Source organism: Mauremys reevesii, linkage group 4 (assembly GCF_016161935.1).
Source record: "Mauremys reevesii isolate NIE-2019 linkage group 4, ASM1616193v1, whole genome shotgun sequence".
Lineage (NCBI taxonomy): Eukaryota > Metazoa > Chordata > Testudines > Geoemydidae > Mauremys > Mauremys reevesii.
The window spans coordinates 75,745,311-75,766,887 of NC_052626.1; the positions used below are offsets into that span (position 1 = coordinate 75,745,311).

Consider the following 21,577-nt stretch of genomic DNA (forward strand, 5'->3'; position numbering starts at 1 on the left):
AGAAGCAGCATCGTGGCCTCCCCACTGAGAACACCCCTTTATCTCACATCGAGAGGCTACTAGCGGAAGCCCCCTATATGCTCTCAACTTTCAGGAAGGTGCATAAGGAGAAGGCTGGTCTCCAAGGTAGTATAGACACAATCTGTGGAGGGCTACTATATAGCCAAGTTTAGAATGGAATAATTAGCTACATCTGGGGAATTTCAGCTGCCCTCTGGGCCTTCAGCATTAGCAGGAGTCAGAATACTGGAGTAGATGGACCATTAGCCTTCTCTGTTGTAGCCAAAGGTAGAATACTGAATTAGATTATTAGATCATTGGTCACATCTACTGCGTCAGGAAATGAGGCTGGAAAAACCAACTACTCCAGTATGGCAATTCTTATGTCCCTGTGTTTGCAAAATTGCAGGCTTTTGTCATACATTATATATTTTCAAAATGAAAAACCACACCCACCTTTAAATATTCCTTTTTGAGACAAAGGGCTTGTCTACACTTAACATGATGCCGCTGCACCCCTGTAGCACGGCAGTGTAGACAGTATCTATGCTAATGGGAGGGGTTCTCTCATCAGCATTGATAATCCACCTACCTGAGGGGCAGTAGCTAGGTTGTCAGGTGAATTCTCTCATCGACCTAATGTCTGTTACAGGGGTTAGGTTGGTTTAACTGCGTCACTCAGAGGTGTATAGTCCCCCTCCTCCGTCCCCAAGCAAGATAGTTATACCAATCTAATTTCCTAGTGTAGACCAGGCCTAAGTTACACTACACTACCAGAGCAGCATGAAGAGACTTTTGGGGGTAGAAACAGCTCCATGGGGCTATGCTCATATAGAACTGGCATGTAGGCTCTACACTGGCCCTGCTTCCAGACCCCAAAATGGAGGCAATGAGAATCAGACCCAAAGGATTTTTGTGGTTACATTTTATAACAGAGAATTAATGTCTGCAAACCATATTGCTGATCCTGCCATTCAGAAACAAGCTTCCTCACAAAAGTACAGGAGTGGGTTGTAAAGCCAGGAGTAGGTTGGCCCAGCTCTGCAAAACAATTGGATTCATGTTTAATCTGTCTAAAGGAGGGGCAGGGGAGTCACGTCTTTAATCTGATGGTGATCTAACCCATCACTGTCTAGAACTTAAAAACAAGGTGCAGGGAGATTACAGTGAAAATGCAGCGGTGGAAGGATCTGAAAAGGTGAGTTTGTTCTAGCATGGCTGCCAGCTAAACACCAAGAGGACGGGTTTAAGATGTCCATTGGTCTTGATGACAACTGATAACACTGGCTGCCATTATGCTCCGATATTGCTACAGGGACGCTGGCACCATGCCAGCTGGATGTTTTATTCAGACTTTGCTACTTTTATAAAGATTGGCTCAAGTGAGTCATATGTCACTGGCCACACACCATACATTTAAACCTTTTGTCATGGATCAGATTTCTGTGGGTTTTTTAATTCAACTCCCCACCCCCAATGTAATTATGCCTCTGTAAAATGGAGATCTGTAAGGCTTTAGCATCGGGGCTCTGGCTATCAGGTTTCCACGTTCACAATTAACAAATGGAGATGGCAAGACAAACAGCACTGGAAGAAATCAGTTAAGGAGGATGTATGATACTGTGGCCATGTCAGTAATACAAGGGTTATGGCTCAAGACGCACTGTGGTTTCAAGCCCAGATTTTGAGGCACCTGAAATTTTCTATGTGAGACAGCATTATTTAACTTTTGGAGGGCTTTATAAAACAAGGGAAAATATTGAACAATTAGGTACACACTATGCAGATTTTAAGCCATCCAGCAAACACTTCACCATCCCAGCTCCTGCTGGGTTTTAGCTGAGAGGTTTGTGGGTTTGGCCAGTTTGGTCAAATTATATCTGGCAGTGGTTTTGGAGATACACAAGCTTGAACTTGGTGATTTTTCACTTTTTGATTTTCAGATACTTCTTTTTTTTTTTTTTTACTCTCATAACCCTAAAGTGATTTTCTCTTTTAAAACTTAAAATTCACCCCTACACTCTAGCCTCACTGAAGACAAGGACCTTAGCTGCATTTGAAGAAATTTAGCTTAGAAAGACAAATGAGTTTCAGAAAAGTCCAACCATGCAAAATATGGGACTTTCCACTGATATTTTTATAATGCACTAGTGGCATGGTTCTAGCTGTCCAGCACTTGTGCGGAACAAGCATGCTGAATTATTAAACACAGCTCAAGCTGATTAAACAGGACCAGCCAAAAATGTGGTTGGGTGCTCCGGAACTTGATATGTCAGCACCATATGCTGGCCAGATATCTTCCTTCTGTCTAATCTATATCTACGTAAAGCTCTATACTACAGTCCTGCCATACTAGCTCAGTACCTCCAATCACAATTTGGTTTATTTTAGGGACAGGCTCAAGCCACAAAATCTGGATGCAGAAAACACCAAAATTCAGAGACATTTGGATATGGGGTTTTAGTATAGCTCTCAGTCTACATTTACGTATGAGGTTGTTGGATGGATGGCCATTTTATGAACACTACAGATTTCAAAGACCTGCCATTTTATGCTGAATTTTCCCCCAAACCCATATCAGAGGCAGATACACTCTATTCTTCACTGTGTCACAAATCTTTTCCTAAAGCCATTTTACTTTTCTCTCTTTCTCCTGAGACAAATACAACCAGGGTGGAGATTTTAGAGCCATTATGTCATTTTATTTAAAATCCAGTAGAACAAAACAAAATCCTGTAGAACATTTTACATTTTCTCTTTTTTTTTTTTTTAAGCGAAACTTAGTGCCTCTGAGAACTAGCAGATGTCACGGATGCTTAATAAGGGGAGAGTTTCAAAATGATAAGATTACCCAGGTCTTGTGCCCAGCTCCAGGAAACACTGGTTATTATGATGGCTGATAACAGCCAGTCTGGAGACTTCTCCATCAAAGGTACTAGCCAGACCCTCTAAGATGGTAGTCATGTCAAGTCAAAACTGATGTGGGAACTGAGTCCTCTTCCCCATAAACACACTGATCATGAACAAATTATCCAGGTGTCACTCCCTCTAAAGTGTCAGGATGTCTGGAGATTTTCTCAAGGCTCCTCCAAGATTTTCTCTTCACGGCTGTGGGTACTTCAAAGCCCTGAGAGCAGAGCTATGAACCAGAGCATGTGGGACTGATATGAGGTTGTGAACTGCCCATGCATAGACGCAGCAAGAAAGGGATCAGAGAACGAGACATCTGAAAATCAAACCCTCTCATTGTGCTCAGGTTGGGGACAGCAGCAGTTGTTTTAAATCCTGACATAACCAATAACTGAAGCAAACCCTTCCCAAATTATACTGCCACCAAGGCTGACACTCCACTACACAAATGAAAGACTATGCAGAGAACCAGTGCTGAGATTCTTTATTCTTTTGGTCCACCCAACCTATTGAACATTCTTTGAGCGAGTGGGCCTTGTATATTCCCAGGAGACAGTGGTCCTTTCCCCCTTCCTTCTCAGGTACCATCAACAACGACCTCCTAAAGAAAATTCCATTAGGTGGCTGGGAGTGCAGCAGCCTTTTACCTGCAGTTTTATGAAAGGGAGGGAACGTGGTCTAGTGTTTAAAGACAGAGCTGAGAATCCTCTCTTGGGGGTTCTATTCCAACCACTACCCCTTGTTTTGCTGTATGATCTTCGGTGAGGCCCTTTGCCTCTGTGCCTCCGCTTCCTCATCTAGATAGTGAGGTTAATAATATTGGCTAATCTCACAGGGATATTGTGAGGTCTCATGAATTAATGGCTGTAAAACATGTTGAGAACCTTAGATGAAAGGTGCTGTAGTAAAAGATTAATTATTGGTAGCAGTGTAATTTCTGCCCTTGCCCCATAGTCAAGATTCAGGAGACAGGGAAGCAGAATAGGGAAATTACTTTCCCACTTCCCTTCAGACCTTTGCTGCCTATGTCACGTGTCAGTTTCACAAGAGAAATTCCTTAGGATCCTTCCTGTAGGAAGAAATATCTTGGCCCCAAGGGTTATATGGGTGGAGACAGATCTCAATATTTGCCAAACATCCATCTATCTATCTAGCTAGCTGAATTAAATGCATTTGTAGCGCACAACACACCCTGCGAAATGGAGACTGTGAGGCTGGCTTTGTCAGGCAGGAGAGAGTTAATCCCTATGGGGTGCTCATGTACGTCAGAGCAGGTTCCTGTCTGTGCAGTGCTTAGCTTGGATTGAGAGCTTTTGTTCCTTGTTGTTTTTCATGATTTCTTTGCATTTAATAGTGTTTGGATTCCTGGCTTTTTAGAATACATTTTAAAGCACGTTTCATGCTGGCAAAAAGGGCCAGGTTGACAGCCCTGGAGATTGCTGCCTTCTGTGTATCCACAGAATGGGTACAACGGGGGCATCAGCAGGGCAAGCTTCCCCACATTGAGCCCAGCCAATGTGCCCTGCCCTGGAGGGGCCACACATCCTAGGGGTGAAAGACTAGTTCAGACTCCCTCAGCTCCCACTGAATTCTTGGGTTCTCAGCTGACACTAATATGTGCCAGCGATTTTTGGAAGGTAGACAGCTGCTCGCTAGGAACTGGACTGAGACCCGCACCCCACATTTCCTTTCACCCAGGTCCCCAAATAGCCACTGGATAGTAACTACTTGTCATTACTGAGATGAGCCCCAGCTGAACTGGTGACCTAGAGACCTAGGAGTGTCTCTCTCACTCCTAATTCCGGAGACAAATTCACCCCTAAATTTGATCTTTTTTCCCCCACTCGATTTATTTTTAACGGAATCTGAGTCCATATGTCAGAAAGCGGGTCTGTTGGTCTCTGACACCTGGTTTGAAACCAAATGCACAGACTATTATGTTTGAATCTGCTTGAGTTGGACTCTGGCCTGAATCCTATATTCTAGGAGATATAGAATACGTATGTCGAAGTGCCGTGTTCTAGCTACTGGCTACTGCACTGACAAGTGCCAAGAAAGATAAATGGGGAACTCCCTGCAACTTGATTCTCCATTCAGCTCTGGACACCTTGGTACCAGAATTTGGGGAAATGAGCAACCAGCATGATAAAGGAGCTGAGGAGATTGCTTATAAGGAGGGTCAGGAGAATTCATGAAATATGTATAGATTAGCCAAACAATGACTAAGGGCAGGAGGACAGAATAACCATCTACAAAGGAGGAGAGGAATTGTTTAGTGTGGTGCAAAGAACGAAACTGAACAAAGGAAAATTTAGCCTGAATATCAGGAGACAATTATTATTGTGGAAGAGACAAGAGGTGGAATATTATCACTTGGAAAAATTACAGCTTGATTGGATAAAGCTCCATTGAGTATACTGCAGGGACCAATCCTGCCCTCAACTAGATCACCTCTATTAGACACTTCCATTGTTAATTTCTCTGATTCAGTACTGGTTGTGTCCTGTCCAGTGCATACAGATAATTATTACTGCTTGGTCTTCAGTTCTAGATAACCTTCTCAGTCTGCCCAAAACGCACTGGCACAAACCTCTCATCGTAAATGTTGAACTTCACAATGTTAAACTAAATATCATTTAAATGGAGAAAAAGGGTGTCTTCCATTCTTTTTGGTATGCTATGTGGTCAGACCTTTTAGAATGGCGCCCTCTTGTGCCCATGGAGCTCTACTGTTTTTCTTTTTGGAAAAGGTGGGTCCCGATAACAATGAAAAACAATCATTCTTTGCACTCGCTATAGTGATATTCATTTTCACAGTACTGAGGAAACATTAATTTCACCTCACAATATAGTCTATGATATAGGGACATAATATTAATCCTGATGGAGAAACTGAGGCACAGAAAAACGAAGTGATTTGCCCAAGGCCGGAGGGAGAGTCAGAGGTGGAACTAGAATGTGCTCAGATTACAATGTTCTTTCTACTTTGGTGGTCATCCACAGCCCACAGAGACATGAGGGAACTGACTGCTGCATGCCTCAGACTATCTCTGAGAATGTATAAGAAGTGCCTGGACTTAGCTTTGCATGGGGGGCGGCTGTAATAATGATGAACAGTTTATCGATCGTCTGATCTGGATGTGTTTTACAAACTACACATACAGGATCAGGGGTGAAAGTAATATTAAATTCTTACTGGTACAGGGGCTGGCTCTGGCCCCGGCCCCCAGAAGGGGTGGGGCCTCGGCAGAAGGGGTGGGGCTAGGGGGTCAGCCTCCCATAGCCAGCCCATCCTCGCTGCCTGGCCCCCACCACCGGGGGCGATTTAAAAGGGTCTGGGACTCCCGGCCACTGCTGCTGCTACTGTGGCAACTGAGAGCCCCGGGCCCTTTTAAATTGCTGGCTCCGGGGCAGCTGCCCCTTTTGCACACACCCCTCCCCCCCGGTTGGTGGCCGGTAGGGTCTGGCAGGGCTGCCGACGGGGAAGGGGCAGCAATGTTAAAGCGCTGCCATGGCTGCACTTTAATGTGAGCTGCATACGGGCCGATACCGGCTTCTTACTGGTACGCTGTACCGATGCTGTACCTATATACCCCTGTACAGGATCCCAATGTACTTTACAAAGTACACATACACGGGAGTCATTTCACTTCCCCACCTTCCCTCCCAAAATACCGCTACCTCTAAACTGGGAAGGAGACAATCCAGCAAACAACTGGTACACAGCATAGAGGGAAAGGAGAGCAGATGTACATCCTAGATACCTGAGCAAACCCCCAACTCTCTTTTACCAAACATGCTATGGTATCTTTAATATCTAATATTGTATCCAGATCAGAATCCCAGATCTTAATGCCCTGGAGTTCAGGGTGTTTGAAATCTGAATCTCAATTCAGAGCCAAATGTTGTGGTCTGCAGCCAGTCCCTAATGTTCATGCAGAGCACACAGCACCTCAGTTTTCAAGGTCTCCTATGAAAAGACTCAATCTGCATGGAACTTAGCCAATGGATCCAGAGAAAGTGGAAGTAGACAATGGCTGGCTCTAAAAATGACACACAGTGAAAGCCTACAGGCCTCAATAACAAAGTGTGAAATCCTAAATCAAAGCTACATTCCAACTGTATGAGCTCACAATTCCTCTTTTTCAAACCATTGCATGTAAAGTGGTCTCAGCACTGTGACATCAGCAGAGCTCTAGCAAGGCAATTCTCTGCTTCATACAGCAAATGAACCAAATGTTTGTATTTTCTTTAGTGAATTTTAGTGCTGGTGAAGGTTGCTGGATTGATATCGGAGCAGATGATGGTCCCGTTTGTGCACAGCGACAGGTACCATAGGAGCAGCAGCAGGGAAAGCTTTCCTCACACTTCTCCCTGCCTGTGGACCTCATCCTGGAAGGAACATCTTTACTAATAAGAGCGCAGTTTAGTTTTCATTCCCTCTCCTCTGAGCTTGCCCTCAATAGAGGCAGCAGGGTGGGGTGGGGGTGGAGAGGATCAGTGCCAACAATGCTGGTGGCTTTGTAATACAGACCCCTGTCCACCAAAGCCATTTTACACAGACTACCAAAGAATAAAGTGATAACCTGATCATTCACTGTTAATCTGGGTTACACATGAACCAGTGATCTAAAGATGAGAGCTCTATATTTCCATTACCAATCCCTAGAGGCACATATGCCCACCCATTGTGCTAACTGGGTGTGTGATGAATTAACTGGGAGGGTTGCTGAGAATTCAGATCCTTTAATAATCTACAAGCCAAATTTCAAGAAACACTGTGTCCAGGCTGCTGAGAACGGCAGGAGTTTAAACTGACAGAAACCAGAGCCAAGCCATTGCAAATCTCCCCCGGCCCCTGCCTCCCCGTCCTATATTTGCTGCCCCGTCTATAAAAAAAATCGATGATGGAATAGGGAGTGGTGCATGGGGAAATCTGTCAATGTCTGAAAATAGTGGACCTGTTGTTTGTGAGAGGGGTCTTTAGAAGCTCAAACAGGAGGGGAGAACCCTCTTTGTGTTGGGAAGGGCACAGTTTTCCAGCAGCCTTTGTCCCCTCTCTAGTCTTCTTCCTTCCCCCACCCAGTCCTGCTGTCTCCAAATGTGGGGAGCTGCCTACCAGTTCCCATGCACGATTGTCTGTTTGTAATGCTCAAGCTGGGGTCCAGCTGCCACCTGCAGGATTGAGGAAGCGTAGGCCTCAGCTTCTTTCCTTTCAGCCACTCACAAGTGTAGTGGGTGAGATATGCTTGGAGTGAAAGTGGCCCTTGTGCTGAAATCACCCTGTTCTCCCATTTCCAAAAGGCAGGGCTGTTCCTTCCTCTGCTGGGAAGAACAAAGTAATCCAGCTCCGAGGCTGGTCTCCTTTGCCTCCTCCCTCCAGCATAGGGCAGAGTTAATGAGTGAACAGTATTTGTCTCTTTTAGTCATGTTTTCCTCCCTTCTAGCAATGGATCTGGCTACTCCCCTTGATTACCACATGGAAGTCACTACATAAATGCTGGCATTATGGGTTCATGCACAAGAATTTCCCCAGTAGTGACCTGGGGATACCAGAGGGGCCCGTTTGCTGATCTCAGTATATTCCTCAGTAGGCTTACATTCATATTTTTTATAAAAATCTCTCTCATTTGACAGAGGCTTCTCAGAAAAGAAATAGAACAGGAAGAGCAAGGATGCTCTAGGTTAGAGCTGCAGGGGCATTGGCACAGCTGTATATGGGGAACCCAGAACGGGAATAGCAAGGGGTGCTGCTGGCTAGAGTTGAGGAGAGCTGGCACAGCCATAGATGGGGTGTGCAAGACTGAAATATCAGTGAGCACTGTGGTGAAAATAGAGGGGTGTTGACAGAAAAGTGCAGGACACCAGGACTGAAATCACAGGGGCTGCTGGAGGCCAAGACTGAGGTACATTGTCAGAATTGCCTGGGATGAGGCAGGAATAGGATAGTTGCAGGGCCAGAATAAGGTACTTTGGGAAAACTTGTGTTTACAGGCAGTGCCATGCTGATTTGGGATTTGACAAATGTCCAACAACTGCATGTTTTCAACGTGACATGGATTCCCCAGCAAAGTACACTACTGAGCAGGAAGCAAGCATGTCTGACCTGCTTCCAGAAGGAGAGACTCCCAGAGCTGAGTCCAGCTATGTCCAGTTTTTCCAGGAGGCCACAGAGATAAGTTGTTATGGATCACCTCTCAGCTATGCTATACATATATATACATACCAACTATACATACCAAATTATGGGGTCTAAATTAGCTGTTACTACTCAAGAAAGATCTTGGAGTTATGGATAGTTCTCTGAAAATATCTGTTCAATGTGTAGTGGCAGTCAAAAAAACACTAACAAAATGTTAGGAACCATTAGGAAAGGGATGATAAAAAGACAGAAAAATGCCATAATGCCACTATATAAATCCATGGTACACCCACACTTTGAATATTGTGTGCAGTTCTGATTGCCCCATCTTAAAAAAAGATATATTAAAATTGGAAAAAGTACAGAGAATGGTAACAAAAATGATGAGAGTTATGGAACAGTTTCCATATCACGAGAGATTAAAAAGATGAGGACTGTTCAGTTTGGAAAAGAGATGACTGAGGGGAGATATGATAGAGGTCTGTAAAACACAAATAGTGTGGAGAAAGTGAATAAGGATGTGTTGCCCCTTCACATAACACAAACCAGGGGTTACCCAACAAAATTAATAGGCAGTGGGTTTAAAAGAAACAAAAGGAAGTACTTCTTCACACAACACACAGTTGTCCTGTGGAACTCATTGCCAGATGTTGTGAAAACCAGAACTATACCTGGATTCAAAAAAGAATCATTCATGGAGGATGAATCCATTAATAGCTATTAGCTAAGATGATCATGGACACAACCCCATGTTCTGGGTGTCCCTAAACTTCTGACTGCTAGAAGCTGGGACTAGCTGACAGGGGGTGGATCATTTGCTAAATTGCCCTGTTCTGTTCACTCCCTCTGAAGCATCTGGCACAGGCCACTGTCGGAAGACAGGATACTGAGCTAGATGGAATATTTGTCTGGCCCAGTATGGCCGTTCTTATGTTCTTAGGATCTGCCCTGGAGTGAAGAGGAGAGAAACTAGGGAGAGTGAAGTGGAGAAGGCAATGACTACCATTCCCCCTTCTCTCATGTTTGGCAGGATCTGGGGAGGCAAAGAAAAGAAAAGGACTTGCTGCCCAGGATCCCTCTGGAGACCTTGGGGCCAGTCTGCAGGTGAGTATGGGATACTGTGTCTTGGAAGAGTGTAATCAAGAGATGTTGCTGGCGCCTAGGATTTGAAGAGCCATACCAAATATTTCAGTCCTGCCCTGCCCCTGTTTTGTTCTACTGTCAGTTTTTCACTCTCACTAATGCTAAAAATTCACTCCACTTTTCTAATTCCCCTTCCCAGCACCTCCCAGATTACCTTCACCTTGACACTATTGGTTTTGAAGACTTTCATCTTGGCTTTCCTGGCATACAGAAAAGTTCTTGAAGGTCAGAAGCATGACCTTGGAAGGCTGGTCTCATGTTGAATAGATCAGTCCCAGTACTGGTGGCAAAAACTGCTAAGCCAAGGAGTTACCCAGGCCTCAGCTCCTCAAGCTCTGTACCTGTCTGATTGCCTCTCAAATACTAGGGGAAAGGAGATGTGCAAAGAAATTGGGATTAAATCAGTAAATAAGAAGATGGAAAAATAGAAGTTTTCCCCTTGGATTCATATGGATAATGGGCAATGACTATTTCTCTGTCTTGCAGAGAGATTATTCAGGCCACATTCAACATGGCAAGGAAAGCACTTTAAATCACACCACAGAGATCTAAGAGACCAAATCCTTTGGATGCCGAGAGGAAGAGCCAAATGGCCAAACAGGCCAAGCCAAGAAGCGTTTCCCTCTGGAGACCTCGGAACAGTGTTTTTGGGGGGGGTGTGGTGCTCAGAGGGCATTTGTCCACATTACAAAACCACCATGCTGCACAGCAACCCTAAAGGGATTCCTTGTTCAGCAGAGCAAGAGGGAGATGACCAGGATCCCAAAACTGAGGTGCATTGCCTGAGCGCAGGCGGAAGAAGTTCACAACATTTCTGCTCAGCATTAGTCACAGCCATTGGTTTCTCATTCTCAGAAACACTAAAAGCCACCACCAGGTCAACAATTATGCCATATCTTCTTTGGTGGTGGCTCCCAGAGAACAGAGATCTCCCCCACCTTCCAAACTGTGGGCACCTTTCATGGTTGCTGTAGTCATGCTGTGCCATTTCCAATCAATCACTTACAAGAAAAGAGGACAAACATGAATAGAAAGACAGTTAACTCTCCATTTTCTCTCCCATGTAGGACCCAGGGTGCTTAGTTTAAAGTTAAACAGCTCTAAAATAAGTATAATAAATAATAATAATAATCTCATTAAATAAGCTTAGGGAGGAGACAATTTTGAGTCTAGACAGAGATGGAGACAACTAAAAAGGTATAGCGCAAAGGTTTTCACTACTTCACTCCTAGGTTAGATGGACCACTGCTTGATTTGCTGGTGTCATATCTTTTGTTCTAGGCAGAGAAATGTGGAGCACTTTAATGCCAACCAAACAAGGACAATGCTGCTGGGGCAACAGGGCCATAGACCATCATAAGTCTGGTGGCAATACATATTCAAGGAAAGAAATTAGTGTAACAGCATCACCTAGTCTCTAACATCAAGAAGCAACCAGGGTAATAGAGTATGATCCTTAATGCACTCAGATACACTTCTCCATTCCTGGTGTCTCTCATCCAGAATGGCTCTCCACCTGTTCAAACTTAATGTGGTCAAAATTGAGTTAATAATATTTCCTCAAGCCATGTCTATTCCTCCAATTCTCTGCAAGACTCGATACCACCACCATTCTCTCTGTCACTTACGTCCATCTTCCTCCACATTTCAAAAAAGCATCTGCCCTTTCCTTTTCACTGAAGTAGCCAAACCATTCGTTCATGCCCTGATCATCTCCTGCCATGACTAGCACAGCCTCCTTCCTCCAGGTCTTTCAGACACTAACCACGTCCCATCCAAAAGGCTGTCACCAACTATCATCTTTCCTGATATCACTTCCACCTTATCACTCTCGGAGTCACTTCACTGGCTCCCCATTGTGCTTGGCATCAAGTTAAAACGCTTTTGTCCTTACCTTCCAAGCCTTACATCAAACAGGCCTAGGCTATATCTCTGACCTGGGCTCCCTTTGTTTTCCCATCCTCTCTGCTCCATCAATGACACCAATCATTCTCCTGCTTTTTGTTTCCTCACACGCCTGTGCCTTCTATCACGATACTTGTTACACTTGGCCCTCCCTTTCAAAATCTGTTCATCTACCTTCCACCCTCACCTCCTGAAAGTCCCCTTCTGCAGCAATGCCTACTAAAAAATGGCTGTTTGACCCTTTAAAAGACATTGTAGATAAAATGAAAAAAAAACAACTCAACTACCCAGAAAAAACATGTGCCTGCATTGAGTAACCTTTTCCTGCCTGCCTATTGCTGGTCTGTGTTATATCCTCACTTACCTGCAGCACTGGATTGGACACCTATGGATATTGATAAAAAATTGAATAAATACGTGTCATTCAGTCCCCGATCCTGCACAGAGCCCCATACTGGTGGATCCTTGTGCCCACCCAGAGCTCCTTGTAAGCTGCGGCCCACAAATGCTAAACTCGTTAGAGCTGAGGCCTGCCTAGCTGTGAAACGACGGGCATCATAAAATATAAATAATAAAATAATGTTAATAATGAGACATGCTCTAGCAATATCCTGATTCTGAGGGACTAAAGAAGGGGAAGCGCTTAAAATTAGTAAAGTAAACCAAGCCAAACCAGTAGAATATGCAGTAAACCTAGCTCATCTTGTATTTGTAAACTTACATTCCCTCAGTAGTACCTCTTCCCTCTGGTTTGTCTCCCCTCCTCAAGTGTTGTCATTTCTCACAATTTTATTGCAAAACTTGTCATATTTCATGTTTTTCTTAAAGCTCCGGCTCCTGAAGACATGTGATAAGGTGGGACTTTCAGCTTTCCTTTAAAAACAAAAGTAAGTTTCTGACCCCCATGGTTGCAGAGGAAAAACTGGGAAATATGATCCCAGTGCACCCCTAAAGGCTCAAAAAACAAAGGCAAAAAGAAATCAAGTTGGCTTTAAAAAAATCATGAGATTTTAAACAATCTTATGATGTTTTGGGACCTGATTCATGATTTTTGAAGGCTTGTGGTTAGCAATAAAGCTCCTCCAATTATATTTCTGCCTATGCCCTGATCCTGTCAACACTTATACATGTGACTAGCTTTAACATGAGACTAGTTTTATTTAACTCAGTGAGACTACTCACTTGCTTAAAATTACATGCCTAAATGTTGACAGGTCTTAGATTGTAAAATCTTAGGGATGGGGCTGAGTCTGTGTGTGTCCAGATGGTGCCTAGTGCATTTTTGGGTGCTCCACAATAAAATTTTTTTTATAACAACTGACCCAGGTACATGGAGACATGGAAGCCTTGCTTACCTTTTTGGACCTGTGTTCAAGAGGATCCCAATTGATGTAAAGGAATCTGACCAGCTGATCTCCTAAGAAATCAAGGTTCTAGAGTTACTGGCAGCATTCCAGAGGGACACCACTTATGATGCTTGAAACCAGGGGATCATTTTGATTACTACACACAAGAACCAATTCACTTCAAAAGTTTTTTTTTCTCCTGCTGATGATAGCTCATTTCAATTGATTAGACTCTTCCTGTTGGTATGCATACTTCCACCTTTTCATGTTCTCTGTATGTATAAATATCTCCTGTCTGTGTGTTCCATTCTATGCATCCGAAGAAGTGGGCTGTAGCTCACGAAAGCTCATGCTGAAATAAATTTGTTAGTCTCTAAGGTGCCACAAGTACTCCTGTTCTTTTTGCGGATACAGACTAACACGGCTGCTACTCTGAAACAAGAACCCAGAGTTCTCCAGGGGAAAGGATCTTGATTTTTTTCTCACTACTCAAAACTGCCTGCTGACTATTGATACGGTGGCCCTTAAATTCCTCCTTTCCTTATTTTATGAGCTTCACTGGTTATCCCGATATTAATTATTATTCATATTATTTGTATTATGTAGGACACACGGTCACACAGTAGGTCAGTGAAAAAGGGAATAGAATTCTTGGACAGAGAATCAAATGTGTTTTGCTGTGTGTATTCCCACCTTAGAACAGAACACAGGTCTCCTGACTCCAGAGCTAGTGCCCTAAACCCTGATTCAATAAGAATGCTAAGAACATGGCTTGTAGTTCTACAGTTTTTACCCACAGTACGTGTTTGCATACATCCTTTTCAGCAAGCTAGGGGTTCATAAGCTTAATCAAAGAAGTCTGTTTTCAGGAGCATGTTTTTGACTTCTGTACAGTTGGCTTGCAACAGAGTGAGGCAAGCAGCAGCTAGGGTACTGGTCGTGGAAGTCATGTTCCCACTTCAATCTATTACATTTCAAAAAGATTTGATAAAATCTTGTGCTGTGGGCTATGATGGGAGCAACAAAGTTCCCCCTCCCCTTCCACTATAGCATTCATGAAATCCTGATCAGCAGAACTATTCTGATTTTGCTGACTCAGAACTGCCTTTTGTTGGAGAAAGGATCAAATGTTTCTTGCCGTAAATTTTCCCATTGGATTAAATCACTCTGATTTGGACTCACTTGGAACCTCAGTGGTGGCAGAGCACTTTTGCAATTTCTTCTCCATTTTCAGCTGATCTAGTTTCCAGAGTTCCTGGATGTGCTCTGGGAATTTTGGCTACCATCTGTGATTAAGACATATCCTTCTTGGCTGATACTATCTAGTAGGGTGGTACTGGGTCCACTATTGATGAAGATTGCCTCCACTTCCCTTCTCCTTATGAGGGCAGCGTGCAGGCATCTCTCATGTTGTTAGTCTGTGGATTAAGTCGTGATCTTAACATGGACAATCATTTCCCAATTATCACCCCCTGTCCTAAATTTCCCTTTTTGGAAGATTATTGGTGGCACAAGGCATCTATGGCATTACCTGAAGATGACAGAGCTATCTGGGGAAGGGGAGAGCCCATCCACCTTGTGTCAATAACGTACACAACTGGACCACTGGCTATTGCTAGATGTCCACATGGCAGCAGTGATCAAGAGGGTCTTTTGAGGGGGCTAGGTGATTGTTACATTTGCTATCAGCTGTGAGAACTTGCATCAACTATTCAGGTCTGTGTCACTCTTGGACTAGATTACTATAGTGATAGCCAGTTCATTCTGCATAGTGTATTTTACTTAAAGACTTTACACGGAGCATGTCACTTTCTGCTCCATAAAATGCCCTTGACTTCCAATTCAGGGTGCTAGTTTTAATTTACAAAGCCAATTTTTTTTAAAAAAGTTCTGCTGTGGTCTGGGTCCAGCATACCTTACCTCCTCATGTTTTAACCTGATATTTGAGAACAGCTGGGATACTCAAGTTGTCAATCCCTATTGAGGCACAGAGTTTGGAATGAAGGACATTCTCTTTGCTTTCACCTCCTGATCAGACACACCCCAACTCTATTGGTTCAGGGCATATTACAAAGACTACATGCACTCAGACGTTTTCTTAGGGAATGGTTTCGTGGAAAAGGTCTTAGGCTATGTCTACACTAGCACTTTCTTTGGTAAAACTTTTGTCGGTCCTGGGGTGTGAAAAAAGAAACAAACCACACCCTGGCCGACATAAGTTTCACCGACAGAAGCACTGGTGTGGACAGTGCTATGTCGGCAGGAGATGCTCTGCCACCAACATAGCTACTACTGCTGGCTGGGGATGGTTTAATTATGGCCGGCAGGAGAGTTCTCTCCTGTCGGCATAGAGCAGCTATATGGGAGACCTTACAGCAGTGCAGCTGCAGTGGCACGAGTGTGCTGCTGTAAGGTCTATAGCATAGACATAGCTTTAGTTTGGGTACAAAAGGAGGGTTTCAGAATTACTGACAACTCAGGTCTGTTTTGTAATGTTTTTAAATAGTTACTGTGAATGTGCCCAAAGTTATAGGACAGGTGGATTGTACAAATTAAACAAAAAATAAGCAATGAACAGTTGTAAATAGAAATTCTTTGGTGGGAAGGCAGAGGAAGCTTCCTTGCGGTACTTAGCCAAGATGCAGACAGATTTCAAAGAACAGTCTTTCCCTTAATGGACGAATTATTTATTACGTATTTGTCTGAAGAAGTTGATGAGAACTCTGGAAAGTAATCAGATTAAAAAGGCGTGTAGCGCTGAGTTCTGAGATCTTCTTGCTTATGGTACCAGTTTGTGGATATTGTCATACACACATTCTCAGTTACTGATCAACAGTGTGTGTTCCATCCTGTTGTATGCTATCTGCATGGCTATTTCTAAGAGAAAAGTATACAGCAGTCCTCATGGTATTTTACATCTGGTCTACTATGGTATTGTTAAACATTTTCATCTCTGCTGTATTTGAGCATAATTTCTAGTGGTCCTTAAAGATTTATTGAATCATTTGTCAAGGCCAACGATTGTTTTCTACCTTCCTCCCACTGCTGCTCTAGGTTCTCATGGCCTTGGCATCCATATGAACAACTGGCACCAGCCAGAAAGAGACAGCAGCAGTGCAGAGAATCTAGAGTGCGACAATCTCTTGATACTGACCAGAAGATATAGGGCAGCAAGAGGAAGGAACCTCCTTAGTCTAGAGCCAGAACAGGAGACGTACTTTTCCTTTTAAGATTTGTGGATGAAGCAGCAAGGGAGGGTTTGTACCACCAACTAGGTGGCTCCCAACATCTATTATCAGCTCTAATTGCAAACAAAGGCTGAGTTAAGCAGCAGACTGAAAAGCCACTTTGTAAATAGATTTTTTTCCAGCTCGGTTGTTGCTTCAGTTCAACTATAAGCAAGTCTTTTACTATAATTATTCCTGGCACAAGCAGACAACTGATGAGATTTCTTTCAATTTATCTGCACCCTACCTCTTGGCTACAGAAACCAAGCTAGACTACCATACAAGCAGCCTCTTCAGAGTTCAGATCCAATAGCTGTATTTTACCAGATCTTCTAGGAAAAGATTTTGAATTTATCTTACTGAAATTACCATTTCTATATTTTTGCCTATATACACACCCCTCCTCCTCAGTAACCTTTAGCTTTCAGTAAACTTCTAGTGTGGGGAATAACAACTTTTGTGACACCCTGGGCTTTGTTGGCAACCAGAGGACATCGCTTAACTCAGACATATTCACTTATTTTTATAAAAATGAAGCTGCACAACTGTAGTACTTGGTCAGACCTACATCATCTTCTCTAGATAAGCAGAAATTTGGAATAAATAATTCTCAGCACTTCTCATCTTCAGAGTGCATTAAAGAACCCGTATATCTTCATTACAGGGGTATTTTATGAGCTGGTCAAAAATGGCTTCTGTCCAAAACCAGACATTTTGTAAAAAAAATTATCCAAATTTTCCTATTTTTTGAATAAAAGCCACAAAAATGTTGATTTCTCTCCCTCTACCCCTTTTTCAATGGCAAAACAAAAACAGGTAAAATGGTCCGAGAGGAACGGAAGAGGGAAAAAAGTGAATGACGTTTGAAAAGAACCGAGTTCTAAAATGTTTAAAAACCTCAAAACAAAAAACGTTGACTTTGTGATTTTCCCGCCCCCTCATTTTTCAACAAGCTGTATCTGTGCTATTATCCCTAGATCTGATTGGAGGACGACAGTTCTGCTTCAAAAACACTTTTGAGGTTCCAAAATTTATTTTTGTTCTGCACTGTGACGAAAACCCTTTCAAATGCTTTTGCACAAATTAAATTGTCTCAAAATGTCTGGTTTTGGATCAAAACCTGAGCTTTTGTGTTTGGGAAGGGGTGAGTGTGCATATTTAAGGCTTGCCTTGGGATATGGGAGACTCAGGTTCATGTCCCTACTCTGCCTGATTCAGAGCAGAGTTCTTTGCTCCAGAGATCTCCTACATCCCAACGTTCATGCCCTAACTATCCACTACACAGTGTGAGAGTCTGTCTCTCTCTCTCAAAACAACCCTACTGACAAAAACTGCTAAGTCTTTGCTAAATGTTTCAGCTTCAATGAAACAAATTTTGATGAATTTAATCTAGTCGAAAGTATTCCGACCAGCTCAAACTATCATCTCCCATTTTTCTCCCAGAAGGGGAATCTGAGGCACAGAAAAATTAAACCACAGGCCAGGGTTTTGTTCATAAACATAATTTTATTTTGTTCCAAGTATGTGCCCTTGTTGATTCAACAATATCGTTGGGAGCTTCAGGTTCTCTACCGACCAAAGAAGATTGATATGGAAACACTCCACCTGACTTGTTTGCTCACAATTTCTGTTCTCTCTCCCCTTCTCAGCAGTTGAAAGTCTCTAAGGCTCAGAGAGATAGACTGCAACACTTGCACCTTATTCCAAGATGGATAAAAATACAGCGAACAAAGAATTAGTAAAACAAAGACTCAGGGCTGCAGAGGGCTTCGAATATACAGACAGATATAAAACCACTTATTTGGATTTTAACTGATTGGCTTCTTTTTGTCTTGTAACCAAAATGTAAACCATTTAGACTGTGGTCTCCTGCTGTTCTTATCCTCCTACTCATCCCCATCCACCAACAGAAATAACAGTGTAAAAAAGGCTTGATGTTCCTAAAACACTTTGTTTTTTTAACTAAGATTTTGTATTAAATCATGTTCCCTTCTTCCCCACAAACTAACTTGAAGCTGGTAACACAGCAATATGGACTGGACGAGACTGGGTAAAGCAAGAATTTCTGATGGGTGAAGAGCTGATTATAACTTTTTGCTATTTGGTGCAGGGATGTGCTTTGCATTTCCATTGACTTAAATGCTACAAAATGAAGCAAGTTATTGTTGGTGCTGGCGCCAATTTGAGCATTAAGAAAAACCTAATGATCCTGGAGTAGTTCGTGGACACTTGGAAAGTTTCTTGGCTCAGTATTTACACAGATGTTTTAAATCATGGTTTGTGAAATGTATTTCCCAAAGATAATCTCCCGCCTGAAAAAACAAACTAAAAATCCCTTGATCTAAACCCCATTTCTTTCCAAGAGTTTTGTTAGAAACCTTGATTCCCCAATTTATCTTAGCACCCCTCATTAAAAGCAGAATAGTGAACAATGATTTTGTTTTCTTAAGAAAAAAGAAGCAGCTGCTGATCTTTATGGAGACCGTCGCTCTTTTTTCATGAGTAAATGACACTGGATGGTGCGGATTCGACTCTTTGCTGGTGCAAACTCAGGCTGGAGTTTCAATGTTGATTCATACCATCTCATGGCCTTTTCAAACTCCTCCTGTAAGGAAAGAAGATTGAAAATGTCAGCTTTCAAAACAGCAAATGCCACAACATATTCTATTCACTTCCTGTCCTAAATGATTGTGCACTGCTACGGTGCGTCATTAAATGTGTGGTGTTCTACCCCAGATATAGTTGAAGTGATCTCTATGTTTTCCTTGCCTACCTCTCAGGGATGTTGTGTGGTTTATAGCCCAATCCCACAGAGTGATGAGTGACAATTAAGTCAATGAGAGTTGAGCATGCTCAGCACGTCCCAGGATATGACCTCTGGGGTACATCTACACTAGAATAAAAGGCCATGGCTAGGCTGGGTCAGCTGACTTGGGCTTGCAGGGCATTGACTGCAGGGCTAAATATTGCTGTGTAGACATTCAGGCTCAGGCTTGAGCCTGGGCTCTTGGACCTTCCTCCTTCATGAGGGTCCCCGAGCTCAGGCTCCACCCGGAGCTCAAATATCTATAGAGCAATTTTAAAGTCCTGCAGCCTGAGCAGCTGACCTGGGCCAGCCGTGGGCATTTAATTGCCGTGCCGACTTGATCAATAAGTATTTGTAAAGCACTTCGAGATCCTTGGATGAAAGGAGATATAATGCCTAGCACCGTAGCCTATTTTTCAAGATTTTTTTCTATCTGTTTTTTTTTTTTTTAAAAACAAAAACAAAACAAAAGTTGTATCGTTCATTGAAATGCAGTGTGGGTTAGTGCTTAGAGCAGAAGACTCAGAGTTAAGACTCCTGGGTCTTGCTCTGCCGTTGACTCAACAAGTGGTCTTGCTTAAGTCATACCCGTTCCATATCTCAGTGTTTCCGTTTATACAATGGGGACAATACTCACCGCCCCGTGAGGTTAGGAAGCTTAATTAAATCAGTGTTTGTGAGGCTCTCTGACATTTTTGGATAAAAGATGCCAAGTGTTATTTATAATAGTTACACAGACCAATCAACAAAGTATAGTTTTTCTATGATTCACACAAGAAGGGGCATTTGTTGTGGAATTACACGTAAACAGCCCCAAACTAGTTTCTTATTGGAAAAGTGAGAAATTAACGAGCAGCATCTGATATGAAGAACCAGAGACTTTTCCATTTTCAGCTATTATTATTTACAGTTCTGTTAGTAACACACGTAAGGATACTTTTATAGTGATTTGGTTTTACCCTGATGTCCCTTGAGTTTTATTTTCCACACAATTCTACAGTTCTGTGCAAGACTCAGTAGAATCTCCCAGAATTTCCTCCACTTGCCAGATGGCTAACCTTTCCAAATTATAAGGAAATTTGCTGGTTAAATCTAGTGTCTGCCAATATTTTTAATGCTGTATTAGTAGCTAATATGACATTTTAGATACTTAGCTTACTGGGACAGATTCTGCTCCCAGAAACAGTGAAGTAATCCCATTCACTTTGCTGGAGCTACTCTTTTTGATATATGTGTAACTTGAATTTGTCTCCATGCTGCAGGCCCTATGTACTGCCTGAACTGTTGCAAAAAAGGCCCCCCACAGGGAACATCCCAAGGCCAGGAAGCCCTCTCCACTTGGTAAAGAACCAATTCTGCCAGCTCTGTCGTGCCCCATCCCTGCCAAGAACCCCTAGGTCCAGGGGGCATTTTGGAGGCAGGGAAAGAGTGTGCTGAGGATGGGAAAAGGCCTGGGGGTATGTATTTTCAGAAGGTTAACTTTAAAGGGACACCAGCAACTCAATTTCACTTCTGTCTGACATGTTTTGCATAGTATTATCTCAAGAGATCACTCAGATTACTACAATATAAAGGGACAGAGGAAAAATAGTATTTTTGGTTTGTTTCCACTGTGCATTTGGCAGCACTGTGTGCAATTAGTGCCACAATATATCTAATTATTTATATGTTCCACCCCCACCACAGTAGTACCTGACCACCAAGTCAGTTTCCTCTGTTATTTGTGTGGGCCTTTCAAACAGCAACAATGGAGAGTCAAAACATTTAAAAAAATTTGGCAGGGGCAATCAGAGGCACCTGTAGTACCTGAAAATACTTCAGACTCATTCGTTGATACTAACTAGATTTCAAGTTGACGGTACCCCTTTTACCATCCTGATTTCTTGGCACCAGCCCCGCTAGTTGATCAGAATCAAGTATACAACATAGGTCCAATGAGAAGTGGATAATCTAGGAGCATGAGAGACACTTGCTCCTTTTAATCAACAGGGTGAAAGATGTTGAAAGAAATATGTTTACAATGTGAGGGAGTTCAAACTTTCTCTACCCACTAGTGATCTTTGTGGGTTGATAATCTAGATTTTGAAATTATGCCTCA

The 21,577-nt window shown here is 42.9% G+C and overlaps 1 protein-coding gene across 2 annotated transcripts in view; it reads right to left on the minus strand.

Moving 5' to 3' along the window:
• Positions 1 to 18,159: 18,159 nt before the first annotated feature.
• TTC17 (tetratricopeptide repeat domain 17) overlaps positions 18,160 to 21,577 on the minus strand; it is an 83,971-nt gene continuing 80,553 nt past the window's right edge. For both annotated transcript variants that reach the window (XM_039536872.1, XM_039536873.1), the window contains exon 25: positions 18,160 to 19,278. In XM_039536872.1, coding sequence (XP_039392806.1) covers positions 19,147 to 19,278 — 132 coding nt within the window. In that variant the 3' untranslated portion in view covers positions 18,160 to 19,146. The remainder of the gene's footprint in view (positions 19,279 to 21,577) is intronic.